Here is a 27929-nt window from a genome sequence, read left to right as displayed (position 1 = left end):
TCGGTGTGCACTGTGAAGGGATATTATTATTATCAAGTTGAACGGGGGTGCACAACAAGTGGCAACACGCAAATTACATATTAACCCAAGGTGAACAGTTAGAGAGAAAAAGATGAAGGTAAAACAGCGCAATACGAAATACAGAAATGTATCATTGGGATGAAGAGCTCATCGCCTTCTTTTATTACCTATAAAGCGTTATGTTTGAACAAGGGATCTAGACAGCTGGGTAACTCCTACCTTTGACTTGCTTCCGATATTTCTTATTCGCCGGCTCCTCATCCTCATCCCCATCTTCATCCTCCTCGTCCTCTTCTTCGTCCTCCGACACATTCACGTTTTTGCGAGGCCGGCCTCGTTTCCTAGGCGCGGAAGATTGACTCTCACTATCGATGCTATCCGTGGAGTTAACTCCGCGGCTATCGGAATCTGCCTCACACTCCGCGCAAAACCATTCCCCGTCGGGCACGGTGCTCAAGGGTGGATCAAGACAGTGGAGGTGATACGGGTTCTCACACTGCCAATCACAGACACGTAAGCCATAAAGCAGCAAACTGTTCAATATCCCCACCTTTTCACACTCTAGGAGGTCTGACCCATCTCCTTCATTCTTGCGGCATACTTGGCAATCTTCAGAGGGCTCGACCTCGGGATATCTGTCCAAGTCACTGAGAGCTTGATTGGGTCGTGCAAGGAAAAATGATGTGTGCGCTCCCGCGGCAATCCTGAACGAAATAATAGTAGGGAATGGGTTCGGCACATTCCAGTCATGCGACTTACTGGAAAACGTCAATGCCTTTGAGAGTTGTGATCTCCACTGGCTTTGTGGCGCTCTTCGGTTGGCCATCGCCTAACCCCAGCTCGCAGTTATTTGCGCCCTGGCCCCAGCCTCACGATCACGTTCAGTGACCAACCCACGGTACGCGCACAAATAGACATACCGATGGTCATGACACAGCCGTCTTCACTAGGAGTGAAACAGAAGTGGGTGACCCCGCCACATGCACCGCCCAGGATCCGACATCCCCTATAACAAGGTGAGATAAAGTCATGTGCGGGCCCTGAAAAGCGGAACTCACATTATATCTTGGAGAAGTCTGAAATTGGAATACGGTTGCCCTGAGGATCCTGGAAATGGGAAAATTATGAGCCCACCATGCTCAATGCAACGCGATACTTCTTACCATCTCCTGATGTCTTCCACTTCCCGGCCAGCCAATATATCCCTTGACGGTCCACCACGACAGAGCTCGTCGGACCGGCCATAACTTGCTCGCCCCTCAACACAAGTTCTTGACTAAACTAAACTCACATCAAAATGAAGCCAATGCTCCTTAAAGCGTGTGGAGATAGTAACCTTGGGCACTGGGACAGGAACCAGCTGGTCTTTCGGATTTCCAAGCCCCGTTCTGCAATAACCTCCAGTTCCCCACACGTAGACATTCCTGTCGGATTATTGCCGTATCGCCAGGAGGCCAATAATGGTATTGATATCGTAAGCGTGCTGCTCACCCACATGAATTGACTCACCCATCTTCGGCCAAAGCAATGCTGTGCTGCTGCCCAGAAGCGATCTGGACTATTTTCTTTCCCTCGAAGGCTTTAATTCGGACTGGTCGATCGAATTCAGTCAAGTTGCGTCACGGTCACGATCATCGCCTACGACATGCGTCCAAATGTATGGGCGGTGTGAAATACCTACTGGGTTCGTGCTCTACATCGAAGGCAGTTTTGTTCCCGGTGCTGATGTGCTCGCCAGTACGGCCGTTCCCGAGCTGGCCCATTTCCGCCGAACCGAAACTATAAACTAGAAGTTGATGGGAATAAGTGAATCGGACGAAACCTTCATTTAGCAACATGACGAGGGAAGCGATGGTATCGGGCTCGATGCCCACCTTTTCCAGATTCGGTAAGTACGATCGAAAACGTGATTCCAGCAGATGCCGCAACAACTTTATCGGGAGGAGTTGTTTTAAGCCAGGGTCCCGAAACTTTTTTGAAGCTTGTAACCTCCGGCCGGGGAGGATGACCACACTGTTTTGGCGTGTCAATTCTTCGATCACGAGGGAAGGCGAATCAATCCAGGACTAGCATACCTGCCCTAATGTATTAATTCCAGCCGTCCACAGATCTCCGGCATCGTCAATCAGAAGCGTGTGAGCCCTTCCACATGCAGCATTAATGAATTTGATTGAGTTCTTGGAAGCTCCACATTGCACTGGCCGGAGTCGTCGTGGTGTTTGTTCTGAAGTTATGGCGGACGTCGAAGACGGAAGCCCAAGGCAGGATGAAGCATTGCGCCCAAAAAGAAAAGCGGTCCCATAGATATCCAGAACTACTGCATGACATGCGCTATGCGATGTGTGAATAGAGACAGCCCTTATATTGGCCAAAGAACGAAGAATACAAGGTTGGAGAATATCTGGGCTATTGCAGCAACAAAGTTTCAAAAACCATCAGTAACGGAGGGACTGTCTGGGACTAGTTTGGCACGCACAACTCGGATTCTGCTTTTGCGGCAGATGCTCCAGCTTTCCTTGACCTGCCCAAATTTGCCCTAACAATATTCAGAATCATAATTGACAATATATCGGAGCCGTAACACAGCCGCATACCAGTCGATACCACCACAAATCAGGACTAGAGTCAATAGATGTCAGGATTATGTCAGAACTGTAATATATGGAGCCTCCAATATGACGGTAACAAAATGCGATCACCTCTTCCCCAGGCTGGCTTTTCTGTGGTTGGCGCAGAGTTGGTCGCACCACCTAAAGCCATTCCAATCGGTTGTAACTATCCCGGAGATGTTGAAGGTAATAAATCCCAAGGATTCTGAGATTAGTCTGTTGGTTGTCGGTCTCTGTTTTGACGTTGAAATGATCGGGAGTTGCCGAGGAACCTGGCACCTGATTTAGACTCCAGGCGGCGAGACTCTCAGAAGTTCCTCCACTCAGGACCGATATAAGCGGTCATATTATAATGTGACCGGTTTAATATTCTAGAAGCGATCCTCTGTTCGGTGCCAAGATATTAAGTGTTATTGCATCGAGCCTGAACACGAGCTACCCACTGGCATTCCCTATCGTTCCAGCGCAGGTACGTCCATACATGTTGCATGGGTCTTCCCCTGCATCACCTGGCCTCTCATATTCCTTGTGACTTGTTCGGGGTCAGCTGGAATTACCGATCACGCTCTGAATTGATTTGGCGCACTTATCGTTCAAGCCATGCATTCGAGAGATCCGACATATCTATTGGGTCGGAGCGTATCGTGAGAGCGGCAGATTCCCATGCGAAACACACTTGCTATATCATTGGGAATGGCTAGTTGGGAACTCTCGCAACCAGAAATGACTCTAAAACTTGTCCTAGACGCAGCTAAATGCTCTGAGGGACAAGAATTCATTAGTAAAGTAGCCATCGTGTTATGGTGGTAGTCACCCGATTACTTCCAAGTACTCAGGACCTCAGAGTCGCCCTGGTTCTCTAATGACTTCCTGTAGGAACGTAAAGCGCATATCAATTACAGACCCACATATATTACGGTGCCGGCGATCTAACAGACAACCGCAGACTGTTTTGTCATACCGCAAGGTGCAAGCTTCTTCAATTGCTATTCAAGAGGGAAAGGGAGAGGTGTGCTTGCGTTGGGCTCACGGCTTCGTTACTAGCCCAGGTTCTTTCTCCTCGTCAAATTGCTAGGGCTCGTGTGTAACCTTGACAAGATGATTGCTGCGACGATAACTGCTTGTCAACCGCTTCTATCAGATATTCGTGTTGGACGATGTTTTGTTCGGCCACCAAACGGTTTCCGCTGCTTTCAGAGCTTTGATGATACCTTCTACATCTGTAGATAGGGAGTAATCGGATTATCTTCAATCCCTTGGACCGGGTAAGGGAAATTGGAAGTTCCTGTGCCATCGTATATATCCCATGAGTACGCGGGAAACACCTCCGGAAGGCAACGCTCCAGTTGTCATGGCATGCCGCAGCGATAAGAGTTTCGTCCCTGGGGGTCAAGGAGACTGACCTCTCCTGGTACCCAACCCGCCAAATTACATCCTTTCGTTGCGTTTGTGGCGTATAAAGTATGATCCTTTTCGGGCGGCCGCATTGATTTTCTGTGACCCATTTCCATGCACCCGTCCTGGTTAATTGTATCAAGGACATGTCAAAGAACTGTAGGTCGGAGTCTTAATCCGGCCCTTTTGCCTCTACGGAAGCTGTTCAAGGTCCCGGAGGGGGCTTCCAAGCTATTGGATTTCTTCCAGTGGCCCTCGTATTCCGTTTAATTTCAGTCTTCGCCTATGCTATTGAAACTTTCTCTTTGGTGCACATGAAGTACCGCGCTGGAAACAATCCGCAGTACCAGTGTAGGGTATGAATGAGGAAGGTTACAAATGGGGGGCTTCGAGTTAATGGATCAGGGATTTGAAAAATTAAAAGCACAGCTGCCAATGCCGCTGGCACCTCCTAAATCACGGTAGTATACCGCAGTAGGTATTCGCAAAACTGGACTCGACAGGGGCTTGATGACTCCGATGTGGCTTAACTAGATGTACTCATATGACAAAATACAGATGTACAAGTGTCCCGTCTAAGCGGATGATGGGCTTGTCCGGCTCTGGTGAGAGGCAGCACGCACCCTACTAGGGGTCTCGCCCAAGACAACAACGCGGCAAACGCAGTGATTCCAGCCAACCATGTCTCTCACACACAACTTCCACGCTGCCAGTGTTCATTCCACCCTGATCACAACACCACCATCTTCCATATCACCAGGCGATGCATGCCGTTCTGGACGCGCTCATCGAGTACGGATACAAAGCCGAGTACATGCCAAATCGTGATGACCCACAACACAAGACTTAAATATACAAGAGCTCGGGAACAATCACAGTTTGTTCGCCAAAGGGGAAAACCGTGGTCTGAGGTTGTGGAAGAAAGACTTGATGACCTCAGTGGTATCCTGATATTTCCTCAACATATTAGAAAGTCGCGTAGGAGAGATTGACATTGACATACGTCAGTTTGGAGTGTCGCAGCATTCCACACCGCAACATAGTCAAGATTCTCAGAAACACTAAAGCTTAACTGTGAGTAGATGATGACGACCACATGCCCAGGTATTTGACACACACGCATGGTCACGAGAATGTAGGAGGACATGTTTCGTCCCTACCATTGCAACCGGCGATTTCGACGCGATTTCCCTCGCCGTTGCCAAGGCGGCATCTACGTACAGAAGGACAAATCGCTTAGTTGTACGACATCATCAACTCGAAGAATCTGAACCTACCAAAAACTTCTTGCTTCCCACCAGGCACCACCTTCGAAACGAAACCAACCCGCTCAGCCTCGCTGGCCGCGAATATTCCAGCGGAGATTGCTGCTTCACGGGTAAAACTGTCGTTTCCTACAATCTTCGGGAAACGCGCCAGGGTGCCGACGTCTGCCATACCCATATCTACTTCCTAAATCTTTCAGTCGATCATGCCCACAAGTGAAGAAAGGGAGTCCTGTACCTTGATGCTGAATGTTGCATTTTCTGACGCATATCGAACATCACATGCACTTAATATGTCGATGCCTATTCCGAAGGCGACGCCATGAACAGCGGCTATGACTGGAACACGACAATTCTCGATAGCATCTATGGCCCTTTGAAATTCCTGGAGGTGGATTGTCGGGGGATGCCATCAACAGGAACAAAAGACGAGGAACTTACATATAACATCGGTTTGAATCGAAGCGCCGTCCGAGCAACATCACTGGCACCCTCTGCAAAGAATTTCGATACAACGTCCTTTACTGAAAAGCGATAATGAGGTTCGAGTACCTGCCGGGAATCCCGGACAATTTATCGGGTACTAACAATCCAGTCCACCCGTAAAGGCACGCTCCGAGGAGGCAAGTATCACGACCCTCACTTCGGGATCCAGGCTTAGTTTATCGAATATTTTCGGAATTTCTTGCCACATTCTACTCAGATATGTCGAAATATTGTAGAATGAACTGACCACCACGACAACTCACTCAGTGTTGATGGCATTGACTGGAGGACTATAGAGGATAGATGGATATGTTATCGAAGATTCACACTGCCAATGATCAGTTTCCGCACCGCGAAAAAGTAACGACGGCGACAACCCCATCGAAGGCAACCTTGATATGTTTTCCACTCGAAGATTTCGACATATGTATAGTATAGCGCTTGTAATTGCCGCCGGTGGAGATTCAGCCTGCCAGCTGGGTGTTGGGGAACACACACAAGCGTGACCTTTAACGATGATCACGCCAAGCTCGAGCCGGCTGGAATCGGGGCCCCGGGGTTTGCCACTGATAGTGTCCGTGTCTACTCTTGCCATACTGTACTGGCTGCTGTCAATGGATCCTCTCCCGTGTGTCGTAGAAAAGGACACCCCACCCGCTAACAGGGGTTCATTACCATAGCCCTGCTGTCGCAGTTGGCGATGCGCATCCTGTAGCTGGGAGTTGACCCAAGGTGTGGACGCCCACAGACTTTGCGTAACCCCCGGGGCTGGTGCGCAGCATGGGGCAGGCGTACACTAGGGAGGGTTCCCAACCAGTGTTTGGGAGCAATTCGAGGCGGGGAGGATGGTACAAGAGCCTTGAGGATGGCTTTGAGAATCGGTCGTCTACTGCAGGGTTGAGTGCAGGCAGCGTGACGAGACTTGCAATTTACAAAGCTCCGGAGGGATTCTGCGTCATGATCGTGTCCTTTCGAGAATTCTCTGGGAACAATCGAAGAGGGACGCGAAACTTGGGAGTTAGGCAGATACCGCCACGCGTCTGCTGTTGCAGCACGAATTATGGGATAATTTAATCCTCTGTATCTTCCAGATGTTGGAACCAACGGGGGGGAAAGCACAGTAGGGGCTGCTGAAAGTATGTGTGGTCATGGGGTGTTGATGCCTCACTCCCCCTTTCGTCGAGAACTTGGGGAAATGGGAGACGATGGATGCGGTCCGCACACAAAGGGTGTGTCTGGATGGCGCTGGGTCAAACTGGGTAACTAATCGACCGGCTCAACGAGTTTGAGTGTCACCCATGGGTTACCTCTTGGTAACACGCAAAATGTTTCGATATACACACTTCGTTATAGACGTTACGGTCTTCAGAGTCTGGCGGGTAATACGCTTATTGTTGGCTTGTATGATTCCACTGGAAGCCAGCCAGCGTATCATGTTTCGAAATACCAAATCTCTGAAGACTCAACTTTCCAGCCCGCGACTCAGGAAGGATATCACGCCGGCAGGCCAACTCCTCGCACTCCATCCTCGTTCTTTAAGCGGTATGGGAGACTGAGGGCAGTCACGTCTGCTCACTGAAATATTTAAATGCAAAATGTCCCCCCTCCCCCCAAAAAAAAAGAATCGTGATAGGAAATCCGTCACTAGCCATTGGATCCAATGAGCCGTGCGAATGTCACCCTACTGGAACAAGACGCTAGAAAGGCACACGGTAGAAAGAGATCTCGACAGATACTTAGTGCTGCCTAATAGTCTTGCTGAATGTACCAGACAAGCAGATGGTCAATTCAAGGTTTGTGGCCCTTCGAATCCAGCTTGGAAATATCAGCACCCATCTCAGTCAACGTCTATTTGTTCACGGGACTGTGACGCTGATTTGGGGGAGGATGATGAGAAGACGGCTATTACTAGATTACAGGTGAGCATTGCCGACCCACCATCTCATCATTATCGAGACCTATGGGGCATGGGCAAGGATAGGGAGGGCCTATTTGGTGATACCTAGCTCGGCAGATCAGAACTGGTCTCACAAAACTCAATTGATATGTGGATAGTATGTCGTTGGTTAATCCGTTTGTTTATCTATGATTGTTCAGAGACAGAGAATAAAGATGATGGACCCGTCCTGGGAGTCAATTAAATGAGACGGAATAATAAATAGAGCAAGTGTGGTGGTGGGTGTAAGGGAACGAACGTTGTGAGCAGGCGCGCGTGCGGGTTATAACAGAATTCCAAGGCACAATGTCGAGTCCAAAAGCGGGCCACCGGGAAAGAGGGGAATAAGCAATGTAAATGAACGCGGGTTTAACGAGAGGAAAGTAAAGGAGCGACACATGTAGGTATAGGTAATAGATTCTAAATCAATATCAGGGTGGTTGTGGAGATAATTTGGACTAAATGTCTTCATCCCCTTTTCTGATTCAACCATCACGTTCCGTTCGTGAGACTAAGCAAGCCCGTTGCACAACCTCCAATTCTACTCCACACACACAGGAAGCATTTGTTTTACTTCCTGTGAATGCCAATCAAGGTCATGGCGCGAAGTGCGCCATCACGAAAGACGCGGGCAGGCCAGAAACCGACGAAGCCGATGAAGGATACAAGACTGAATGCCCGGATGATGCGAGAAGAGAGACTGGCTGTCTGAACTGTAACAACATTAGATGCAGATGCAGAGGGTGAAGAGGCGGCCTCGACGTCGTGGTTAGGCGGAGAAGAGTAGTTGGACGAGGAAGGACTGGGACAACGAGAATTAAGGGATGGTAGATCATTGCAACGAGAAAACTGCTCTTGAGCGGTTCCAACGACATTCACATTCCAGGAAGAAATCTTGGAGGGAGTAACTGAACGCTTTGCTTTTGGTTTGGTTTTGGAAGCTTGCTTCTTTGGAGATACTTTCTCGCTGGGGTAAGAGAATGCCGTAGGGAGAATCTCTATCCCTCGTGATAGAGGTGAAGTAGGGGTAGGTATGTCATCCGGGACGACAATCGTTACTTCGCCAATAGCTGGAGCAGCAGGTTCGGCGATGGAAACAACAACCTCGATTGGTGGAGAACCAGCTTCGTCGTCGGTAAGAACACTTCCGACAAGCGAAGAGGGGTGAGTTTCTCCGATGATATCCATGGTTCCTGACTCAGGAGCAGTTTTCTCCGCAATCTACATAAAGGGAAACAGATGCAGCAGTTGCAATCAGCCTCATATAATCATGAAAGATTGGGGTTTTTTTACACACTTCTTCTACACTGACTCCTGTAAGGAACTGGGGACAGGGGATGTAGTTCGCGTACTTGACAAAAGCATCAAAGAAGCTCCCCTCAGAGCCATCAATTTCTGTTCGCGCTTCGGTATCCCTCAGCTCGTAAGCAAGAAGACACTCGCACTCCGTCCAGTACCTTTTCCTCCTAATACCAGTAATGCCGTTCGCGATATCATCTTTTGCGTACGAGAGAAGGACAACGCGCCAACCATTTTCGATGCGAGCGAGTTGTGATCTGCGAGCTTCGTAAATGGGTGTTCCAGGGTAGTCTTCGAAGAGTGACGAAGACGCGGCGAGTTTAGTGAGGTTCGCCTTTAGAGTGAGTGTCCAGTCATCAGGTGAGGGTGAGGTTGGGACGTTGGGTGACGCGACTGAGGAAGTCATGGGTGGTTGGCAGTTATGATCTGCGTAAAGAAAATATTGGACGCGAATACTTAACGAGGGACGTGAATTCGAAAAAAATGAATTGGACAGGGGAAGCGACCAGAACAACGAAAAGCAAATGAGATCAGGGTCCGTTATGTAATCGTCTCTGGAGATGCTCGCTCTTTGCTTGTTTCAAAGTTGAAAATGAAATGCCTGAATTACATAGACGCCATCGCTACTATATAATCCGGAACTGTCAACAAATGTACACGGCGCTTATCCTGACATGTATTCAATACCAGGCAAGAGATCTCACGCTGCAGCATAAATTCTCCAATTCATATTCCGCATGTCCCCCATGCAGCTTTATGCTACGGTGAGCAACTCAAAACCTTTGCCTGGAGCCTGAACACGTGACAAATATTGATGGTGATGAACAGTTCGAAATGGAAGCCAACGCATGTCATGCCGACCAGATGAGGGCCCACAATTCAAAAAATTCAGGCACATCCTGAGTTGTTGCGGACAGTCCCACCATACTCATGGGGAAACCGAAGGGCATCCTCAGGCTGGCAGAGTTCATCAAGAAATCACGTAAAAAGGAACGGGCGCCACGCCGCATCACCCGAGGGAGGAGAACGCGGAGCCACGTGGAAGAGGCAGAGTTTCATAGGGGAGCGTAAACGCCGTAGATACTCCGTCACCCGACCACACCAACCGGGTCACCCTTACCATATTATTATTGACGAACAACAACAACACCCAAACGCATGTCACTAATCCCAACTGGTGATGACCCATACGGCCAAGTTCGAATGAGATAGAACCTCGAGCAACCGCAGCAATTTGAATGAGGATCGTTCGTTAGCTGGGTTAATTTTGAACCAAGGCGAGACCGTGCGTGCGTGCGTGCGTTCCGCTAATCCAGACGTCGGAGAGCTCGAGGAATAACTTCAGACCCAAGCCATCCAATGCCAAAATAAACAATCATCTTCACAATCACTGACGAATGAGAGAGAGAGAGAGAGAGAGAGAGAAAATCACACAGAGTCATTTTATAATTGAACGTTTAGTGTTCCAGGCAAAGGGGCACACACACACCTTCATGTGGTTTGAAAGGAGCTATTTTCTGGGGTTGTACGAGTGATTGTGATCGGGAGGAGGCTTTTAGCGTGTCAGGCGATGATAGAAGTGATCCCGAAGGATGGAGTGATGGGATATCGACCGCAGAAGGAACGGGATCCACAAAGGGCTTGGAATCTTGTCCACTACCACCACCACCACCACCACCACCACCCCCACCGCTGAGGAAGTCCTTGGAGTCGCCTACATCTGGCCGCGGAAAAATCCATAGGATGATTGGTGGCAGGATGATCTTCATGACCACTCGCCACACGAACAGGCATCCTACACCCAAAATAACCTTCAGTATACTGAAAGTCATGAGCCGGACGACGGTGCGAGGCGTAAGGGTATGTACGCTGGTATGATGGAGTCGATATGGCGACACCCCGACTTGGACTGAGGTCCATCGACCAACGAGAGCGCCGATGAGTGCGGAAAGGCACGCGATCGCATCGTCAAAGCACAAGCAAAGGTCTATCGTGGAAGGATGATGACTCAATGCAAAGACCCCTTAAAATAACGCCCGTCAACACAGGGTCACCAAACTTATGTCTGAGAGGATCTTGAACACATACAAACAGAAATAAGGGTGGTAGGCACTAGGAAAAAAAGCCGTGAACGTCGTCGCTAGATAGCCAAAAAAAAACAAAACCGGCAATCTCACCCTCGGATCCTCCGTGAACTAGAGTAGCCTCGAGCCATCCGCCATATCGTACGTGAACGAGGTGTGTGACAGTACCAAGTGCAAACCCAGCTAAGCAATCAGTCACGGTATGCATGCCACAATAAACCCGTCCTCCCATAACGCTAAAGCAATACACAAGCAATAGGAAACTGGAGGCGAAGTTTTGAAGAGCGCCAAGTTCTTGTTGGGATATCAACGCGAAAAGGTATAAAGTGGCCGATACGCAGTTAGCGGTATGCGTCGAGGGGAATCCATATTCTAGGTGACGCATATCAGCTGCTATAGTTAGTATTACACTCACTCTTTGGGAGTGAAAAAATAAGTACCTATTCGGATGACAGGTGGTGAATAAGGCCTAGGAACTGCAAAGAAATCCTTAACGACAGACGACAGATACCCTCCCATGCACAAAACAAACAGAAGACTTATGAAGAGAATTAAAATAAGCACATTCCTGTGGGGGGGGCCAGCAAGCCATTCCTCACCCTCTTCCAGATTCCGGATACCCAAAAAAGAAGAGCAATGGTATCGTCGCGACAAAGAATGTAGTGGTCCCGAGAAGAGCCGAGTAGTGAAAATAGACATCAAGGAATGGCGACGTTACACGCCTCTAACGACCAAAGATAATTTTCAAAGGATGATAAGGGTCGACCATGAATGCTCAACAACGAGCAGGAACGGCTACCTGCCAATCGCTGATGAGGACACTTTCGTGCTTAACCCTCCGTAATAGGAACCTCCGTATGGCCACTGTCCATCTCAGCATGCCCGCTTCATAAGCTTTAGCATCAAACTGCGTCCCAGGAGTCATGGCATGCCAAGATATTGTTGTCGAAGATGGTCGAGCGCTTGATCCCGGTGCCCGGAATACGCCGAAACTGGCCCTTCGCGGTTTGGAGCAAAGATAACAAAATGCTCAGTACAATTTGACATACGACAACCTAGATTCTATGGATAGACTGTGGTTCTGAAGGGGAAGGGTGCGTGCGACGTTATGGTTTGATCAGAGGAAATGTGCGAGAATCTGGTACTCGATTGTCGGATAGCTTCTGCTTACACTACGGATTGGGGCCTTACTTCTATCCTTTTTTGCTGTGGCTTAAGTGGCGGCGTATGGACTCACATCTAATTTGACATGGGACTGCGGCGGGCAACAGAGTCCGACTCCCTGACTCACAGTCCGGCAGGTGCTACTACGATGCAGAGGGCCTCTCCGACCGCCCCGAATTAAGCAATGCATATGCCAGATTTTACCCACAAATGAATCTGTGCGCCTTTAGATGGGATATACCAAGTTTCATTGTGCTGTCTCATTCTCCACTTAATTTCAGATCGGAAACTTGATTGGGGTCCCGTTCGCACGAGCAAGCATCGCTGACTCTTGAACGAGTGGGGTCAAGTCTTGAAGTACACTTTACGCGGACTCTTCATCCTCTCGCAAGCCGTGGAAAAGGAAAGGAATATGGGAGAACAGGGAAAGAACGGATCAAAACGAAAATGAAATCTCCACGCAGTCCACGATAGGGCGTGCGTTTGTCAATGCAGAACTCCGACACTACAGGAAGAGAAGGGCTCAAGAGGTTTCCCCATTCACAATTAATAGCAAGGGTCGTGGGGACGAATCTAGATACTGAGCGTGAAAAATCCCGATGGAAACCCTCGTAACAACGATGAACACCAATCACAACTGATCATGATGGAGCCCCAGAGGGAATACTTCGGCGGGGAATTTCCTCCGCCGTGAATAGTCTATTTCACACATTGTACAAACGTATAATCGAGACTGGAACGTCCATAGATAAGAGCTAGGGAGCTTCTAATGCTGGTGAAAGGCTCAGGATAGTACTGCCACAACGGACGTAGACTACAACCAAGAGATGGTATTCGGGAAGAATCCTGATATTCCATGCATGCTTCAGCTAGTGGCGGATCAAAAGTTTGAAGTGAAAGCTGGATCGGACTGGGGCCATATTATATCAATCGTTTCTCCAATTAATTACCATCAGTTTCGGTCCGCGCGGAACTCTCTCAGCACAATCGATCCCATCATAGGAGGCCCGTTACGTTTGCGAACTTATGCCATGCCAGTAGGAACCCATTCCCGTCGCGCTTGCGCCACTTTAAAAAAAATAACGCTCGCCCCGAGATAACGTCCGTCTAAAATTATGGTAGTTCCAAGCGAACAACCCCGTTCCCTCCGCAATGAACGATCAATGGCTGCTCTTGGATCGCAAATAACGATTTTACATACAGGTTCTGGATTCAGATGGTATGCATGTTATTTTCTGATCCGGGGAAGTCAACAACTTTATCATTATTCGAGACCTGGCTACAGAAAAGACATCGTGATGTGTGATCTATTCATGTCGCCCAGCTTCGAATTTAGAACATATACGGAGTTGCCAGCTCCTCCTCATTTGGTTGGTGAATGTGTCGACTTCACTCACACAAGTCTTGCGGCTCGGACTCCAACCCTTATATCGGTTGTTTGATGCAATGTGTGAGAGAGCCTGGTTACGTGAATGCCAATGCGTCCGTAATATGCTATTCAAAAGTCGCGCAGTTCATGTCTTTCAACATATCTCCACCGTCCGAGGGATTGAGCTCCTTGAAAAATAAACTCTACAGCTCCTAGCAACCCCGCCACTCAGGGCGATATCGCTGAGATAAAATAGCCCTGTATATCGTAAGTTACCCCACGTCCGTGCATTGTATATGCCATCTGCATAACCACAGCAATCACAAGATGGGCATAAGAGTCCAGGTATTCATCATACGCACCTTTGCACAATCTTCCTTCATTCCTCCACCTATAGCGCCCAAGCCACCTCAAAAAACCCTCCCTACCCCGTTACACCTCCAACAAGTCTCGTTATCAAAGAAGAGAAATCCCCTCAAATACCCCTCCCCGTCACACGCACTGCACAACGTTCCACCGATCCTAGGATCGCCAGGTCCAACAACCAACGCACCAGATGGAGGCTGTCCTCCAGACACGAACGTCATCGTCGGTCCGTTTGGATGAGGGCCAAAACTTTGAGGAGCGTACTGGGAGTTTCGAGCTTGAAGTGCTGGATTAGGCATCCATTGGGGTTGTGATTGCAGTGGAGCTTGAGATGGAGTTTGAGATGGAGATGTAAATTTTGGTAGAGGGCGTTGATAGTTTGGAGGTGGGTTCTTCCAATCTGTCTGAAGGTAGGGTCCGGAGTATGGTTTCCCGTATTTTTGCCAACACTGTAAATCGATAAGAGGGAAGCAAAATAGGAAATGTTTTAGGATAGTTAAGTTTATGTGGATGGGATGAGAGGCGAGATCGGGGGATCGGTGATGTGCGTCGGGGTATGGACGATATACGAGAGAGAGAGAAATTAAGTAACGTTTGATTGAGCCAAACCAAACCTAGAAGTACCTTTCTACATGGGTGACCGGGATCCAAGTTTTTATACCCAATGTTATGACCTTCAAAGGAAAAGAACGAAAACAGAGCCGTCGGAGCGAATTTCAAGAAAGGAGTTGAGTAAGGACGTACATTTATGACATTCGTGTCCGTTTGGATAAACTAGTATTCTTCCAGCATTCAAGAGAGGATGACCGCCTGCAGGAGTGGACGTCGGATTTCCATCGTCATGGCGGCCCGAAGCTGGAGGCGGCGGGGGGTTATGTGGGGGTGCGTATCTACCTGGAGCCACGGCCGCCGGGGTCCCGTTAGGATCCCTTCGACTCGGAAGGGGAGGTGGTATTCTCGAGGTGTCTTGTGGAATGGTAGGTCTGGGAGCCGATCCTGGGTACGGACCTAGGGTTGGTGAAAGAGGTGGCCCTGTTGGATGTGGGTTTAAGGCTGGATGACGAGGTGGGGGTCGGGTTGAAGCATGTACGGCGGGTGATGGTCCAGTCTCAGAGCCATGAGTGTCTTGTCGTTGCAAGGGTTGTTGTGGTTGCTGAACAAGTAGTGGAGAAGGGGTACGCTGGAACGGGCGTAATGGCCCGTCAGAGCCGTGGGTGTCTTGTCGTTGTAGTAAGGGTTGTTGTGGTTGCTGAACAAGTAGCGGAGGTGGGGCACGCTGGAATGGGCGTAATGGCCCATATTGGACTGTGGCTTCTCCTTCCCATCGATTAGGTGCGGCGGTATACGGAGGTGGAGGCGGGACTTGTTGGTTCTGAGCTTCCTCTATTTCGTCCAACGAATTGGTCGTATGAGAGGGATTTATCGCCTGAGATGACGTGTTCCCTGATTGGCTGTCGTCTGATAGGGAGGGCGTGGGAGTTGTCCCGGGTATGGAGACTGTAGCTGGGATGCTTATCGGTCGACTTGAGGACGGAGGGGGCGGTGGGCCTGGAGGCGGAGCATATCTAGTAGCACCTTGGGCCTCCGATGAAGCTGAGGTTGGTTCGGGAGATGAGTTTTGATCTCTGAATGGATTGATGTGATGGCTTGAACTTGAAGTCTTGCTCGCCGACATGGATTGGTGTGGGTCCAAGGTCAGATCACGTGTTCTCCAATCGGTACATAATTTAAATGAATCGAATTGAACGGACAACGCCAATAATATTGATTACGGTGGCTGGCGAAATAGCCTCACGATCATTGCACTCATTGTATCATGAAGAACTCGACAAAACGCTATCACTTCACAAGGGTGCTCGCATCCCATCAGTCGTTCAAAGTTGTTGATCAATCGGAAAAGTTCGGACGAACAAATTCGGCAGATCACGTGCAGATGCAGGTTCAGTAAGGAGTGCCGAGAGCCTTACGTCCGCAGCAGTCTTGAACTCCCCATGGGACGCAGGAAGATTGAGATACAACCCATCCTGGTGAGGCGCTCCGTGTTCTAGAGGCGCGGTGGTAGACTAATATGCGATTGGGTCAGCACGACAGGAACCGGAGCGTGACCTTCCTCAAGGTAAGCGAAAGTCACTTCTATCGTAGTCGGCGGGTGCGTCTGGATGGGCCTAGACGATGTCGTCGTCTCCTCTCGCATCCTGCAAGATGCCTGGAAGATACGCCACTCAGGGCCATTGCGGGGTTTCCCAAGGAAGAATCCGACCCTGATCTATTTTCTGTCGCCTATTGGTCTTGGCATGATGCTAAAGTTGGCACACATAGCGCAAGAATGGTTTGTTCAAGAAAGCGTTCGAGCTCGGTGTCTTATGCTCCGTCGATGTTGTCGTCGTCGTCTTTGGTGAGTGCTGCAATGTCTCACACGTCCCTTATCGCTCAGCTTGCCCATCCATTCATCCATTTCTGCTTCTCTAGGGCACAACCAAAAATTATACGAGTACTCATCTGCGGCTAATGGCAGTACGTCTCGAATACTAGAGAGGCGGAGAAACGTAAGTCTTATACCTTTTAACGTCTCAAAGACTTGCCGGCACATTAACGCCCCGTTCGATCATCAAGTACACAGGCGAAAAGGAATCAAAGGGTCCACAGGACTTTGGTGGGGACAAAGGCGATCCCGAGGATGATAGCGATGAAACCCCACCGCAGCCATCAGCAAGTAAAAACGTTCAGAAAACTGTTTCGTCCTCCAATGCAAAGTCCCAAACCATGAAGCCGACGAGAGGACGATCACGTTCTCCACACGAGCACGAACATAGCGACGGTCGCTCCTCATTCGAGTCATCCCCTCCCCTCCCTACTATCAGACGATCAACTGGTGAGTGTGGCGGCTTTTCCATCCATCCATCCATTCTTTCTTCCTTAACTTAGCTGGTCCTCTTGGTCCAGGAGCGTCAACAACACGGCCTCCCACATACAAACTAAATGGCCCCGATGTCCACCACTCAAATGGCTTCAACGGATTAAATTTTTTCCCTGCTAATCACCTCCAGAATCTTCCTCAAGGGGGTCCAGCCGACCTTCAGCATACGCTCGCTCAATTACTCGCGACGAATCCTTACCTGGCATCTCAACTGGCTCAGCTTCCATCTATTATGAATATAGGCATGGGAGCGAATCATCCTGCGTTAGGAGGATTCAGCGGATCATTCCCTCCTGCCGGCGCACCAGGGAATGCATTAGGTGGTTTACCCCCGTTCGCTGTTCCAGGTTTACACCCACTTTATTCGACTCCATTACTTGCGAATTTCCTTCATCATCAACTACAGCAACAGCAACAACAGCAGCAACAGCAACAGCAGCAACAGCAGCAACAGCAGCAACAGCAGCAACAGCAACAGCAATCTGGCTCGAGTCCTAACCCCAGCGGCATTGCTGGCGTCGGACCGAATGTTGGCTTTCCAGCACAGCAGGGGCAGGCAGGAACTGGTGGTTTATCTTTACATTCTTTGATGGGAGATAGTTCGAGTACGACTTCGAACCTGATGAACGCCCTTGGAATCCCTCTCACCAATCTACCCGCCAATCAACAACGGCATCAACAACCATCAGCATCCCATCATGTTGCGACTGCTAGTACGCCCGGGTCTGTTACTTCAGGTGGAGGTACGCCATCTATTTGGCGTCCCCACACGAAACGCGATTCAGGAGAGAGAGACGACGACGACGAACCACTTCGATTTCCTGATCTTGCTCCTGGTGCTTCTACTTCTGGAACTGGTTCTAATGCGATTAACTCTTTGTCGTCGGCATCCACTGCGAGTCAGGGAACAACGTGGCTAGAATTCTTAAATGCCATAAGCAACAGCACAATCGTCCAATCTTCTACAAACGCACCTGATACAGTTCCCCCATCTTCGACGCATTCCTCATCGAACTTGAACCCCAACATAAACCCAAATCTAAACCCGAACCCGCTTAGAAGTTCTACACCGACCGTATCAACCTCATCGTTCTTACAACCTCCAGGCGCGGGAGCTTCTTCTGGCACGGGATTATCTAATCTGTCCAACCTGCCGGGGCTTAGCGGTTTGGGTTTGGGAGGTTTGGGGGGGTTTGGGTTTAGTCATCTAGGGAGCGGTGCAGGTGGGACGGGTGTGATGGGGATGGGATTGGGATTTGGAGGTGAAGATAGACCTCATAAGAGAATGAAAATCGACCCGGGATTGGGACAGTTAGATTTAGATGGTTCCTTTTATCAGCCTCCTCAATACCAACACCAGTCACCTCTGTATGGGGGACAAGGGCAGGTGCACGGAGGACAGCATCACCAATCCGTTCACCCTCACACCCATCCTCAACAAGCGCCTCCCCCACCTCCCCCACATCATGCTTCGCACCGTGAGAGAGGAGATACGAGGGAAAGTATGAGCGGTGCAAGTGTTTTGGCGAGTCCACCTGAGGCTGAGCTGGACGCTGAGGCTGATGGGAGTCAAGCAGGTGGGGAACATGCGGGCCATGCGAGGGGTGTCGGGGAGAGGTATGAGGCGAGTGAGTAGGCAATGCATGTTCTAGTTCGGGAGATGGAATAGGGTCAAGGGGATAGGAGCGTATTTATTGCACCTTTTCTGAGTGATGCGTGGCAAGTTTGCCTGCTTTTCAGTCTTTTCTTAGGGTCACTGATTGCGCGCTCTCTTATAGATCTCTTTCTGCTTTGTCTCTGTAACAGTGAGATTCCACATAGCTTGTTTTCTTGTATTTTGCCCAGCTAGTATCGTGTTCTTCCGTTCATTCGAGTTCGTGTTGTTCTGGCATTGTTTCAATCTTCGAGTTTGGGTTATCCGTCTGCTGGTTCCACGCTGCATAGTATTGGGCAATGTTGCTATTTGCGTAATTAGTGCTGGTGACTGTTTCGTTGCCTCTGCTCTCTTGTACTTGATCTGGAAGAATAGCCATTGGCGAATTGGATTTAATTTTGGGGGTCAAAGAGTGTCAGTGTGTGCTGAGGCCGCCGTCAGTCAAGTTATCGCAATAGCGCCCTTCCTGATTTCGTCTCGAGGTTTGTTGGCTCAGAGCTAGGGGATGATGCGTTGGGGTTTGGTTAGATGATCATAGCGGGGCACGTTGCGGATCTCCAAATGCGTTCTGCGGACTAACCAAGTAATGTGATTTTGGTCCATATGGAACTCGCTTTCGGGCCCCCATGGATTTGTCTAAGATTTGCACCAGGTGTCCGAGACTCCAAATGTGTGTAGCCAATTTTCCGTTTCAATTTTTTTCGGCCATCCCCAAATGCGTCCAACACGAAGACCTGGATCTCTGAAGCCGTGAACAAAATACTTGATGAACGTATCTATGTTTATTTAACTATAACATGGTTGGGGCTAGAATGGTTCTGCGGTTTCGATTCGGTTCGGTTGGAACCGGTTCGCAATACCCCTCCCAACTTAGAGAACCAGAACTGAACCGGATTGGAATCAAATCAGAACCAAACCACGGTTCGGTTCCAGTATGATTCGGTTCACGGTTCGGTCCCGGTTCGAACCTGAGAACCGCGGCACCCCTAGTCTCAACTGCACCCAGTGCAAGCGTCATGTTAAGCGAAATAGACTTTGCACCACTGCTTTCGTGTTCTCTGGCCTAGGAACGCCCCATTTTCGACGAGTCAATCACTCCATAATCACACGCGCCCCAAACAGCAATTGAGGTTGTCGGAAAACCGGCTCAAACTGTCAATGTGCACGTGGGACTTGGAATGCTCGACGACAGAGCTGATTCTCGCACACTTGCCCATAGCTGCCATCACGATGTGTCGGGCGTGGAATCAGCCTCCCACTATACAATGCTGGCTTGGACGAAACTAATATCGACAAACGTAGTGTCAAGGGGTGGAAGGCTAGGAAGGCTCCAATTGGGAGCCCTTTGAACCCAGGGAAACTTGACGACTGGAAAGACAACTGAAAGTTCTGAAAATTGCAGTTCGGCGAGTTGGCGGGTGGTCATCGCGTGCGGGATGGTAAAGCGAGGTAGGCTGCTACCTTATCGATTCGTTCCGCTGCCCTTCCGACTGGCGTTTACGATTGTTCCCCGTTAGTGCTGGTTCGCGCCCGGTTTGTACGGGTTGATAAGCCCATCCTATGGGCGTGGACGAGTGATAAACCAGCTGCAGGAAAACAAATAACAAAGAGTGCAATGCAGCAATTGTTGTAACTTCTCACTGGTATATCGGTAGAACACACGCCTGTCAAATTACTGGTACGCGTGGGAGCTGGGTTCGACTCCCAGGTGGGAAGCTTTTTGTTGTCCAACACACTTGTTCTTCAAAAGCATAACCTGCATTGTGCAACAGCATCCTTTGACGCCTTCCCTGAACCTCCCAATTACTTGTGCTTTTGTCCTGCTGAAGCGAGACGGAAATTGTTCCCACTTTTTGTTTTTCAAATTTCCAGGATACAAATATGCATTTGAGCACTTCTCCAGTGCCAACGGCATCTGCAGTACTGACACTTCCTGTGATGTCTCATTGAAGTAGTAGGTTTGCTACGAGACATGAGCTCTTTTCGGCAAGACGCCCCCATTTCGCCTCGACTGGCCGATTTGAGAAACCATGAGGCTGACGTAAGCAGGTGACTTTCAGCCCCTCACCTAACAAACGGTGCAGAGGTTTGCAAACAGCCTGCCACAGCCTGCCCCAAGTAGAGTACGTAACACCTAGTTTTTCAGATCGTTGACGCCTGATTACAACGCTTTAGTGTCAGCGCACACGATGGAGAATCCGGACGCAAACGTTGGGCTAGCCAGCGCGGATGCTGATCAAGCCAAGGTCGCATCCGGCCAGCCGCCCTTGGCTCCGCCTGAGCACGCTGTCATTCACGCCCTCGTTGAGACTCAGCATACCCATTATCCTCCCCATCCAGGCAATCATATACCGTTTCTCAGTGTTGAAGAAGCGGCTGATCAGTCCACACTCCCACAAGCCGATGATGGCAATGTTCAAGACGCTGGATTCCCATCGCATCCTCCTCCACCCCCTCCCCCGGCCAAATCGCGAAGGAACAAGCACCCTGATGAAGAAGGAAAGCCAAAGATGAAGCGGATCTTTCAGGCGTGTAGTAAGTGCCGCGAACGTAAAGCCAAGGTTAGTCTTAGATGTCTATTGTTCGTCATTTGCTCATGCAAGATCTATGTGTTGTGTGTACAGTGTGATGGAATGCGTCCAACGTGCTCTAGTTGTATCACTAGGGGTCTACAATGTGAATACGCCTCTGAGCGTAAAATGAGAGGTCCAAGCAAGAAGCGTCTACGTGAAGACGGCACGGTGCCTCCACCCAAACGTCGTAAGCCTGCTCAAGGTGCCGAAGCAGGCCAGAATCCCGATGGGACTCAAGTGCCGGATCCTTACGTAGGGATGCAGGATCCTTCGGTCCCCCCTGGTTATGTCGTGGATCACTACGAAGACCCAAGTCATTTTGGCTTCCAAGCGCCATACCCTGGACAACCCTACCCCTCCGGTCCTGACGGTCAGCATCTCGGATATTCTGCAATGCCCCCACCACCCGACGGTCCTCCTGGGCCCATCGATATGAACGGTGCTGCGTATCCGGGTCAGCCGCAGTACGACCCTGCCGTCTATGGTCATCCTCCCACATATCCACCTCAATATCAGGCGTATGCGTACCCACCTGATGGCTCTGTGGCATTCCAACAAGGACCTGTCTCTCCTGGGCGTGCTGCAGGTCAGGAGCGCCCACCTGAGGCGTCATCCTCTCAGCCAGCCTCAGCTCCAAACCCAGCTAATCCTCCTTTCCTCTCCCGTGAAGATTTCGCCGTGATAATGGATCGATATCTCAATTCCCTTTCACGCAAAAATCGCGAGAAGGCTCTGCTTACTCAGGCAGTGTACAACGACGTTCTTACTCTTCTTAAGGCTGGAAAGGCTGCAGAGGAGTTTCCAGATGGGACGACAACAGAGACGGATGGAAACACTGTCCCTGTCGGTGATCAACACGTAGATATTGACCCCTCACTCGACACGCCACAATTCCGTTTCTGGGTCCGGAAGATGTTTGCGCTGCAGCATATGAACGATGTCGAAGTGGTAACTCATAATGGAAAACCCGTGGCGGTTCAGGAGCAGTTGTACGAAATCTTAACCCATTGTCACATTCAGACGAATCATGGAGGACGTGACAAGACGGCTCATATGGTCAATGAGCATTATGTAAGCCCTCCTACTCTTCAACGTCATTGTATTCTCATCCTTGTGCTCAGAGTTGGATCCCGAAGGTCTTCATTGAGACGTTCGTAAAGTCGTGCCCTGGTTGTCCGCGCAGGTTCAAGAAAGTGGAGGCGGCTGGTTCCAAAAGTCCCCACACTCTTCAAGTCGAAGCTCCAGTTGTCCCCGATGAATCTGCGCCAACAGAACACGTTGAGATAGCAAATGCGGAGCCCGTCACACACATTGAAAGCGGGGAGGTTTTTCAACAAGTCGGCGTCGCCCCGGAAAGCGAGCCTGCCGCACATCCTACCGTGCAAGTTAAGCAGGAGCGGAAAGGGAAGTCCCGGGCGAAAGCAACTTGATTTTCTGGAGTCTGTCCTCGTACCTCGCGTCTCGTTCAGCTCGCCCTCGGACTCTTGTTCTTGAGATGATCATGACTGTCTTTCGATTCTTTCTCATTATTGTTATCTCTTTCCGATTTGCCTCAGCGGTATTCGAAAAGTAATCGATACATGCATATGAAGTGTATTATTCTCGCCTGCATCTGTGTACTACCTCCTAGATGACTGCAATGGTTATCTTCTTGCCCTGACTCCATCTGTCGCGGCAGCCATCATGACGTAACTTGACTGCAGCTGGATCTTGTCTGTGCTGCATTGACACTGGCGGAGCGGAACCGGTAGATTTGGATTTCGCATGTAATTAAGACTTTGCATGCCCGGCGAGGGCTTCAACCCACAACCGTCTCAACCAGACTCGTACCCAGTTGTCGTCGCCTGTAGGTTTAGAATTTTGGTCGTATACATCAAGCATCTGCTGAAATGGTCGGCGTGCAGGGTACTATAGGGTTGCTGGAGACTGGAACAACCTTAGCAACCTGTCAAAATTTCCAGCCACTCTGCTGGTTGACAAACTGGCCCCACGTCGCGGCCAATGCACGCTTCTACACATGCCGTGTTTCCAAAAGGGGCAAAGCCAATTCGAGGGAAGTGTCAGGCCCTCGAGCCAGCTAGTCACCGTTCATGCGACACCATGCACGGACCCTTGGGCTTGGCCGGATTGCACTGCTTGACTGAACAAACTCGGGTAGCATTCTCAAGTGCTCCTAGGGGGGTCAAGCTTTGTCATTTTCGGTTGGTCCGCACTCGTCCGTCACCATCAGGCACCCAGATTTGGCTCGATCACTGCACAGCATTCAAATAACACGCTATGGCTATTGGAAGAATAGTAGGCATTCGCCACGTCGGCCTCAGTTGTATTACATGCATGCATGGATTACACTTGGGAGTTAGGACCCCTGCCTACTCATGAGTCCTAGCTCAATCGAAACAAACAGATGGTCCCTTCCCCCACACGAATTGTAAAAAGGAGCCCGGAAGCTAGGCATACAGTTTCGTGTACGGACAGGAGCATGGGCTCCGGATCGAGGATCCAAATAGGGTTAGGATCTGTATATTCGAAAGGGAACTCAAACTCGTTTTGGAATACGCGAATATCATTCGATATCGCTTGTCCGAACACCGTCCTCTTCGGAAGATCAACATCATAATGGAATAGAACGTCGTCAGGGAAAAGCCAAACCCCAGGTTGGGCATGCCGTGAGGGGCGACCATGGTGCGTGTTGTGCTCCCGGATAATTGAGGATTGACGTACAATGACGGGGGATGTGAACCCTCCCACTTGGCCAGAATTTCTAGGAGGGAGATCAAGGATGAAGAGTGCAAAGTGATTTCCGCTCTCCTTCTCCAGTTGCAGCGCATGCAGAGTGGATGAAAACGACGCTGACATCCTTGACCCAGTTACCCTGGTGACAGATCCCCTTTCCTTTTGAAAATCAAGATCAAAGAATTCCGGCTCGAAGTCCCACTGCCGGATAGGGAGTGATGTGCTTCCAAAACGACCAATGATGTTGTATCTGCAGAGCTTCCACCCGCGGAGGGTATATAAATCATCGTCAAAGATCCATAGGAAATGTTCCTTTGGGAAAAAGTTAAGATCGCATGGGGAATGAAAAGTGATTTAAGACACACATCCGCATCCAGATCGAGTGAGAACCAAGCATCATTCGCCCAGTCCCAGACAACGAAACGAGGCCAATATGGGATTACGACATATGTTCCGTCAAAATACCCTAGACCTGCATATCTGGTCCTTTGATCCTTATCACCAAATATCTGCGAGGTGGTCAAGCCCCAACTTTGACAAATCTCATAACAGGACCATCAGAATTCTGAACACATTCCAGGCGAACTACATCGTGAGTCCAACTGTTAGAAGACGACGGTGAGCGAATCATGCGGGTAGTCCCATGAATAAAAACACATGACATACGATGTGTGAAGTCGGCCAACACTGCAAAGGACGGAGAATGTTATGTAGCTCCTATGACCGTGTTCCACGCCGAATTGAAAATAGCACCCATTGAGATTTGATGAAGGCAACATGAAACGTGCCACGGGATTCAAGACCCTCTCGGTTCTAGTGTCCTTCAGGTCCCAGCAAAGCAGCTCGCACGCGCTGCCTTCAGCCTTCCCTAGACCAACGACATACCGTCCACCAGGAAGACACCTGGAGTTCCGTAAGGAAGGGCCACCCAATTCGAATTCGCGTTCGCGAGAGATTTCGATCGTTCCGCGCAACAAGTTAGCACGAAAGCGATATGGATGGAGTGAGAAATTTCGGAGATCTTTCATTGACATTTCGTCAAGAGGAATGGGTGCGGTCAATACGGATTCCTGTGTCATAAGCCGGCGCGCTTCACGGTTCCATATATAGCGATCGTTCATGAGTATGTCATACAGCCATTTCGATGTCTCCCAACAAGACAGAATGTCAGTACAGAACGTGCGGCACACATCTGACGGTGTGGGAGAGATACCATTGATAGCTTAAGGAGGCCCAAAGGCTCAAGCCAAGCGGTAACCAGGTGCCAGACATCCAAAGGGACTTTTGACACAGCGTGTCCCGATTGCGAAGCACCCAGCTCATTGTCTTCGGACATCGATTTCGAAAACGGGAACGAGCGGCAAGAGACACCAACCCAAGATGTTACAGACACCAATGCCGAGGTCACTGGAGTCTGGCGTGATAGGGGTCGGCTTCCACATATATATTGGTGTATTGACACCGAGGGTGTCCGTCGTCCGCTTTTGTCGCGAACGAATGTTCCTTCCCTGCATTTCGAGAAAAGATTCGTAATGGTGCTTTTGGATGATCGAGACCTTGTTCCAAACATTCGCACTTGGAACAGCTGAGTTCAGTGTGTCACCATGTTCCAGCAGACTCGACGATGATAACGGACGGTGTGGATCTGGAAGACACAGATGCTCCGTAGTGTTCAGGAACAAGAGAGGTTGACCCATGCTTTCAGCATATCGTAGATCCATATCAGCGGTTGGGCCATCTCATCCTTTTCTCGCCTGGGCTCCCCGGGCGATGTACGTCCGTATTTGCTGCACCAATCAGAACCCTTGATGCTTGGCTAGAATGTCCTTGCGTTCTAAGCTTTCCTACCAACCATTCGGTCGAGCCTTCGAGGCTGACCACTATTGTTTGCTGTGGAGAACGGGAGTCAAGGGTATATCGGAAAAATTCCGGAGTCTTGAACGTCATGGGCTGCAAAGTACTCTCACGAAATCCCATCCTAAGTATCGGTTTGGAAGTGATATTTGGAGGTATCGTCTGGCTAATAAGTTCAAGCCAACCACGTCGATGAACAGTTTTCCTTTCTAGTATTCGAAAGTACATCTCCAAAACCTTTTATCTCACTTGGCATGCGGCTGGGCCCCCCAGCACACCACATACCAGGCATACTTACAAGGAAGCCAGTATGGGGCGCCGTGATATGCACGGGGATACCTCATGTGGAACATTGTGGACAGGTGACCTGTTGGGGCACTGATTGATTGACATTTCACCGGTTCTCATCCTTTGGAGGATCCCGAGCAAACTATTCCTTGCCGTCGATCTGCTACAGGATGACTTGCTTCTTCGTTCTTACTGTCGCGATCCGGAATCATTCTTAGCGGATTATCGGTATGAAAGTGCACATTCAGGGGCTAGGTGAGTTGATAGTTGTGTCGGACTGGACCTTTATTAGTGAAAGGCCGTGACGGTGGCGTCGCTCGGAGACATAACAGTTGTCCCCCGACCCTTAGTAATCTATTATCCAAAGACCATGACACATCAGCAAACGGGACCGACGCGACAAGTCAAATTATATACATATGGAAGCTCTATCGTTGCCCTGACGTTGGCTATTGAATATTTACAATGATTCAAATTTCCCTGCACATACTTCTCGTACGTGATGCGACCGCCCAAAGTTTCGTCGTCGGAACTTCTGAAGCCGGAGAGGTTGAATCCAAGTAGTATCAAGTAGGACCGCATCGGTGGTCGGTTCCCAATTAAGAATTTCCTTCGAGGGCGAACGTCAGGACATTGTAGATTAGGAGAAAACGATCCTGATCTCGACCGTTGAACGGGAACACGTTTAGCAAGGTGGATGTCGTGAGCATATGGCTGAGTGAATTTGAAATCGGGGTCTCGAGCTTCCCACGGTATCAAGTTGAAGAGACGCATGAGTTGGATAGGATCTGATCATACATTTCTAGGGTTGCCTCCTAGAACTGGTGGCTTTTTGAGATGCATTCGGCTACTTTTTGTAAAACAAGAGGCGGTTATTCCGAACGGAAATCTGCAAAGCCGACTCAAATATGGCTCTCTTTTTGACGGTTTTGACATGGGTTCTACTGGTGTAGCAGGAAGTCCAGGTGTCAAGGAAGGAGACACTGGTCTAGGTACGCGCGTTTGACTCGGCATAGAATTGATCTTTATATTCTTGGTGTATGGTGGTATGTGTTTTTTGACATTAGGAGAGGAGAGCGGCCCGATCCTGTTCAGAGTTTCAATAGCAGAAAGTTAATGGACAAAGAAGAGGTTGAGGGTTGGGAGCGCTAGGCTCATTGTTCTGTAGTCTGGGACAGACGAAGCAGGTAGCCCGTGCCACATGTAAAAATGCCTGAGGCAGGAAAATTTCCAGGGCAGGCGGCCCCCTGGAAGTTGAAACACGCTCGGACTATTGGGTCGATCGGAGAGCTGAAGATCCCAGCCAAGCGTCAGGGTACCCCAGCCACTGTTTGACCAAAAACGTATTGGCTGACTCATCAGACTCGTAACCAAATGTTAATGGCTGTTTATCGTGTCGTGTCAGCGATAAACAATCACAAACATCTGAGTTGACGCATCGATCAACGGTCTTAGTTGTGGCTTGGGGTTGATTTGGGTTGGTTGGATCTAGCTGACCATGCAAGGTGACATGATTCTGATTTGACACCCTTCGCACCCATCGTGATTACACTGGATATGCCGTCTGTGTATGATCTAATCGGTGCGTACGTTGGCTAATTTTATGCAGGATTGCCCCCCAGGCTCTCGTCGCGGCAGCTGTCCATGAACTTCCACGGACATGGTTCTGTGTCATATCAAATGTGCATAATATGGATGGAACAGTATCGATTCACAGATTATATCTACGTTCAGAAAATGGATTACATACCCGGTGGGCGAAGGCAAGGAATATATGAGAAACATGATACACAAGTCACAACTAGCACGAAATTATAACACAGTACAATGTCTATACTAATAGAGGCTGGTAACCTGCCTAAATACAATGCGCCAATAACAAATAAGTATTTGGAGAGGCAGCAAAAAGTGAGATT

The 27929-nt window shown here is 49.6% G+C and overlaps 13 protein-coding genes and 1 non-coding gene across 14 annotated transcripts; 5 read left to right on the top strand and 9 right to left on the bottom strand.

Annotated features, from left to right (window-relative positions):
• Positions 1 to 10: 10 nt before the first annotated feature.
• EI90DRAFT_3157958 (regulator of chromosome condensation 1/beta-lactamase-inhibitor protein II) lies at positions 11 to 2974 on the bottom strand. The gene is made up of 15 exons (XM_039066154.1): positions 2721 to 2974; positions 2616 to 2640; positions 2498 to 2557; positions 2097 to 2427; positions 1896 to 2034; positions 1703 to 1807; positions 1531 to 1612; positions 1358 to 1445; positions 1185 to 1302; positions 1080 to 1128; positions 942 to 1027; positions 781 to 889; positions 572 to 725; positions 241 to 517; positions 11 to 188 (listed from the first exon to the last, which is right to left on the bottom strand). Exons 1-15 carry the CDS (start codon positions 2779 to 2781, stop codon positions 169 to 171), a joined length of 1704 nt encoding a protein of 567 aa, XP_038910556.1. The 5' UTR covers positions 2782 to 2974; the 3' UTR covers positions 11 to 168.
• Positions 2975 to 4516: 1542 nt separating this feature from the next.
• Positions 4517 to 5985, bottom strand: EI90DRAFT_3079476 (ClpP/crotonase-like domain-containing protein; the record flags this gene model as incomplete). Its single annotated transcript, XM_039061838.1, has 7 exons — positions 4517 to 4972; positions 5029 to 5086; positions 5145 to 5238; positions 5303 to 5477; positions 5529 to 5675; positions 5732 to 5814; positions 5879 to 5985. Coding segments are annotated over 7 exons (739 nt in total), but the record flags the coding sequence as incomplete, so codon positions are not given.
• Positions 5986 to 6556: 571 nt separating this feature from the next.
• Positions 6557 to 7782, top strand: EI90DRAFT_3020341 (uncharacterized protein; the record flags this gene model as incomplete). The annotated part of the gene is made up of 5 exons (XM_039057501.1): positions 6557 to 6814; positions 6868 to 6896; positions 7130 to 7318; positions 7548 to 7569; positions 7696 to 7782. The coding sequence occupies 5 exons, from the start codon at positions 6557 to 6559 to the stop codon at positions 7780 to 7782; spliced, it is 585 nt and encodes a 194-aa protein (XP_038910554.1).
• Positions 7783 to 8282: 500 nt separating this feature from the next.
• EI90DRAFT_3131723 (uncharacterized protein) lies at positions 8283 to 9417 on the bottom strand (the record flags this gene model as incomplete). Its single annotated transcript, XM_039064417.1, has 2 exons — positions 8283 to 8933; positions 9010 to 9417. The coding sequence occupies 2 exons, from the start codon at positions 9415 to 9417 to the stop codon at positions 8283 to 8285; spliced, it is 1059 nt and encodes a 352-aa protein (XP_038910553.1).
• A 1051-nt stretch (positions 9418 to 10468) lies between these two features.
• Positions 10469 to 12020, bottom strand: EI90DRAFT_2938762 (PAP2 superfamily-domain-containing protein; the record flags this gene model as incomplete). Its single annotated transcript, XM_039055206.1, has 5 exons — positions 10469 to 11034; positions 11177 to 11488; positions 11536 to 11633; positions 11695 to 11819; positions 11895 to 12020. The coding sequence occupies 5 exons, from the start codon at positions 12018 to 12020 to the stop codon at positions 10469 to 10471; spliced, it is 1227 nt and encodes a 408-aa protein (XP_038910552.1).
• A 2018-nt stretch (positions 12021 to 14038) lies between these two features.
• EI90DRAFT_2938855 (uncharacterized protein) lies at positions 14039 to 15069 on the bottom strand (the record flags this gene model as incomplete). The annotated part of the gene is made up of 3 exons (XM_039055207.1): positions 14039 to 14443; positions 14619 to 14668; positions 14739 to 15069. Coding segments are annotated over 3 exons (786 nt in total), but the record flags the coding sequence as incomplete, so codon positions are not given.
• Positions 15070 to 15761: 692 nt separating this feature from the next.
• On the top strand, positions 15762 to 16865 carry EI90DRAFT_2574070 (uncharacterized protein). Its single transcript, XM_039053263.1, has 5 exons — positions 15762 to 16021; positions 16078 to 16110; positions 16314 to 16389; positions 16464 to 16540; positions 16615 to 16865. The coding sequence occupies exons 1-5, from the start codon at positions 15986 to 15988 to the stop codon at positions 16759 to 16761; spliced, it is 369 nt and encodes a 122-aa protein (XP_038910550.1). The 5' UTR covers positions 15762 to 15985; the 3' UTR covers positions 16762 to 16865.
• EI90DRAFT_3079459 (uncharacterized protein) lies at positions 16724 to 18976 on the top strand (the record flags this gene model as incomplete). Its single annotated transcript, XM_039061837.1, has 3 exons — positions 16724 to 16869; positions 16938 to 18630; positions 18690 to 18976. Coding segments are annotated over exons 1-2 (1718 nt in total), but the record flags the coding sequence as incomplete, so codon positions are not given.
• A 1223-nt stretch (positions 18977 to 20199) lies between these two features.
• Positions 20200 to 20281, top strand: EI90DRAFT_t235. Its single transcript has one exon. It is a non-coding gene; the product is annotated as a tRNA-Asp (tRNA).
• Positions 20282 to 21229: 948 nt separating this feature from the next.
• On the top strand, positions 21230 to 22829 carry EI90DRAFT_3079455 (uncharacterized protein). The gene is made up of 2 exons (XM_039061836.1): positions 21230 to 22209; positions 22260 to 22829. Exons 1-2 carry the CDS (start codon positions 21265 to 21267, stop codon positions 22566 to 22568), a joined length of 1254 nt encoding a protein of 417 aa, XP_038910548.1. The 5' UTR covers positions 21230 to 21264; the 3' UTR covers positions 22569 to 22829.
• A 580-nt stretch (positions 22830 to 23409) lies between these two features.
• Positions 23410 to 24438, bottom strand: EI90DRAFT_3079452 (uncharacterized protein). The gene is made up of 3 exons (XM_039061835.1): positions 24404 to 24438; positions 24237 to 24380; positions 23410 to 24183 (listed from the first exon to the last, which is right to left on the bottom strand). The coding sequence occupies exons 1-3, from the start codon at positions 24416 to 24418 to the stop codon at positions 23521 to 23523; spliced, it is 822 nt and encodes a 273-aa protein (XP_038910547.1). The 5' UTR covers positions 24419 to 24438; the 3' UTR covers positions 23410 to 23520.
• Positions 24167 to 25566, bottom strand: EI90DRAFT_2574318 (uncharacterized protein). The gene is made up of 4 exons (XM_039053264.1): positions 25085 to 25566; positions 24538 to 25019; positions 24237 to 24473; positions 24167 to 24183 (listed from the first exon to the last, which is right to left on the bottom strand). The coding sequence occupies exons 1-3, from the start codon at positions 25439 to 25441 to the stop codon at positions 24392 to 24394; spliced, it is 921 nt and encodes a 306-aa protein (XP_038910546.1). The 5' UTR covers positions 25442 to 25566; the 3' UTR covers positions 24167 to 24183; positions 24237 to 24391.
• Positions 25360 to 26057, bottom strand: EI90DRAFT_3079448 (uncharacterized protein). Its single transcript, XM_039061834.1, has 3 exons — positions 25939 to 26057; positions 25524 to 25880; positions 25360 to 25465 (listed from the first exon to the last, which is right to left on the bottom strand). Exons 1-2 carry the CDS (start codon positions 26015 to 26017, stop codon positions 25594 to 25596), a joined length of 366 nt encoding a protein of 121 aa, XP_038910545.1. The 5' UTR covers positions 26018 to 26057; the 3' UTR covers positions 25360 to 25465; positions 25524 to 25593.
• Positions 26058 to 26301: 244 nt separating this feature from the next.
• EI90DRAFT_3131717 (uncharacterized protein) lies at positions 26302 to 26787 on the bottom strand (the record flags this gene model as incomplete). Its single annotated transcript, XM_039064416.1, has 3 exons — positions 26302 to 26367; positions 26431 to 26452; positions 26504 to 26787. The coding sequence occupies 3 exons, from the start codon at positions 26785 to 26787 to the stop codon at positions 26302 to 26304; spliced, it is 372 nt and encodes a 123-aa protein (XP_038910544.1).
• Positions 26788 to 27929: the final 1142 nt, after the last annotated feature.

Source organism: Cantharellus anzutake, assembly GCF_015039405.1.
Source record: "Cantharellus anzutake strain C23 chromosome Unknown EI90scaffold_80, whole genome shotgun sequence".
NCBI classification, from domain to species: Eukaryota; Fungi; Basidiomycota; class Agaricomycetes; order Cantharellales; family Hydnaceae; genus Cantharellus; species Cantharellus anzutake.
Note: the sequence above shows the minus strand (reverse complement) of the source record. Positions and strands in the feature narration are given on the sequence as shown.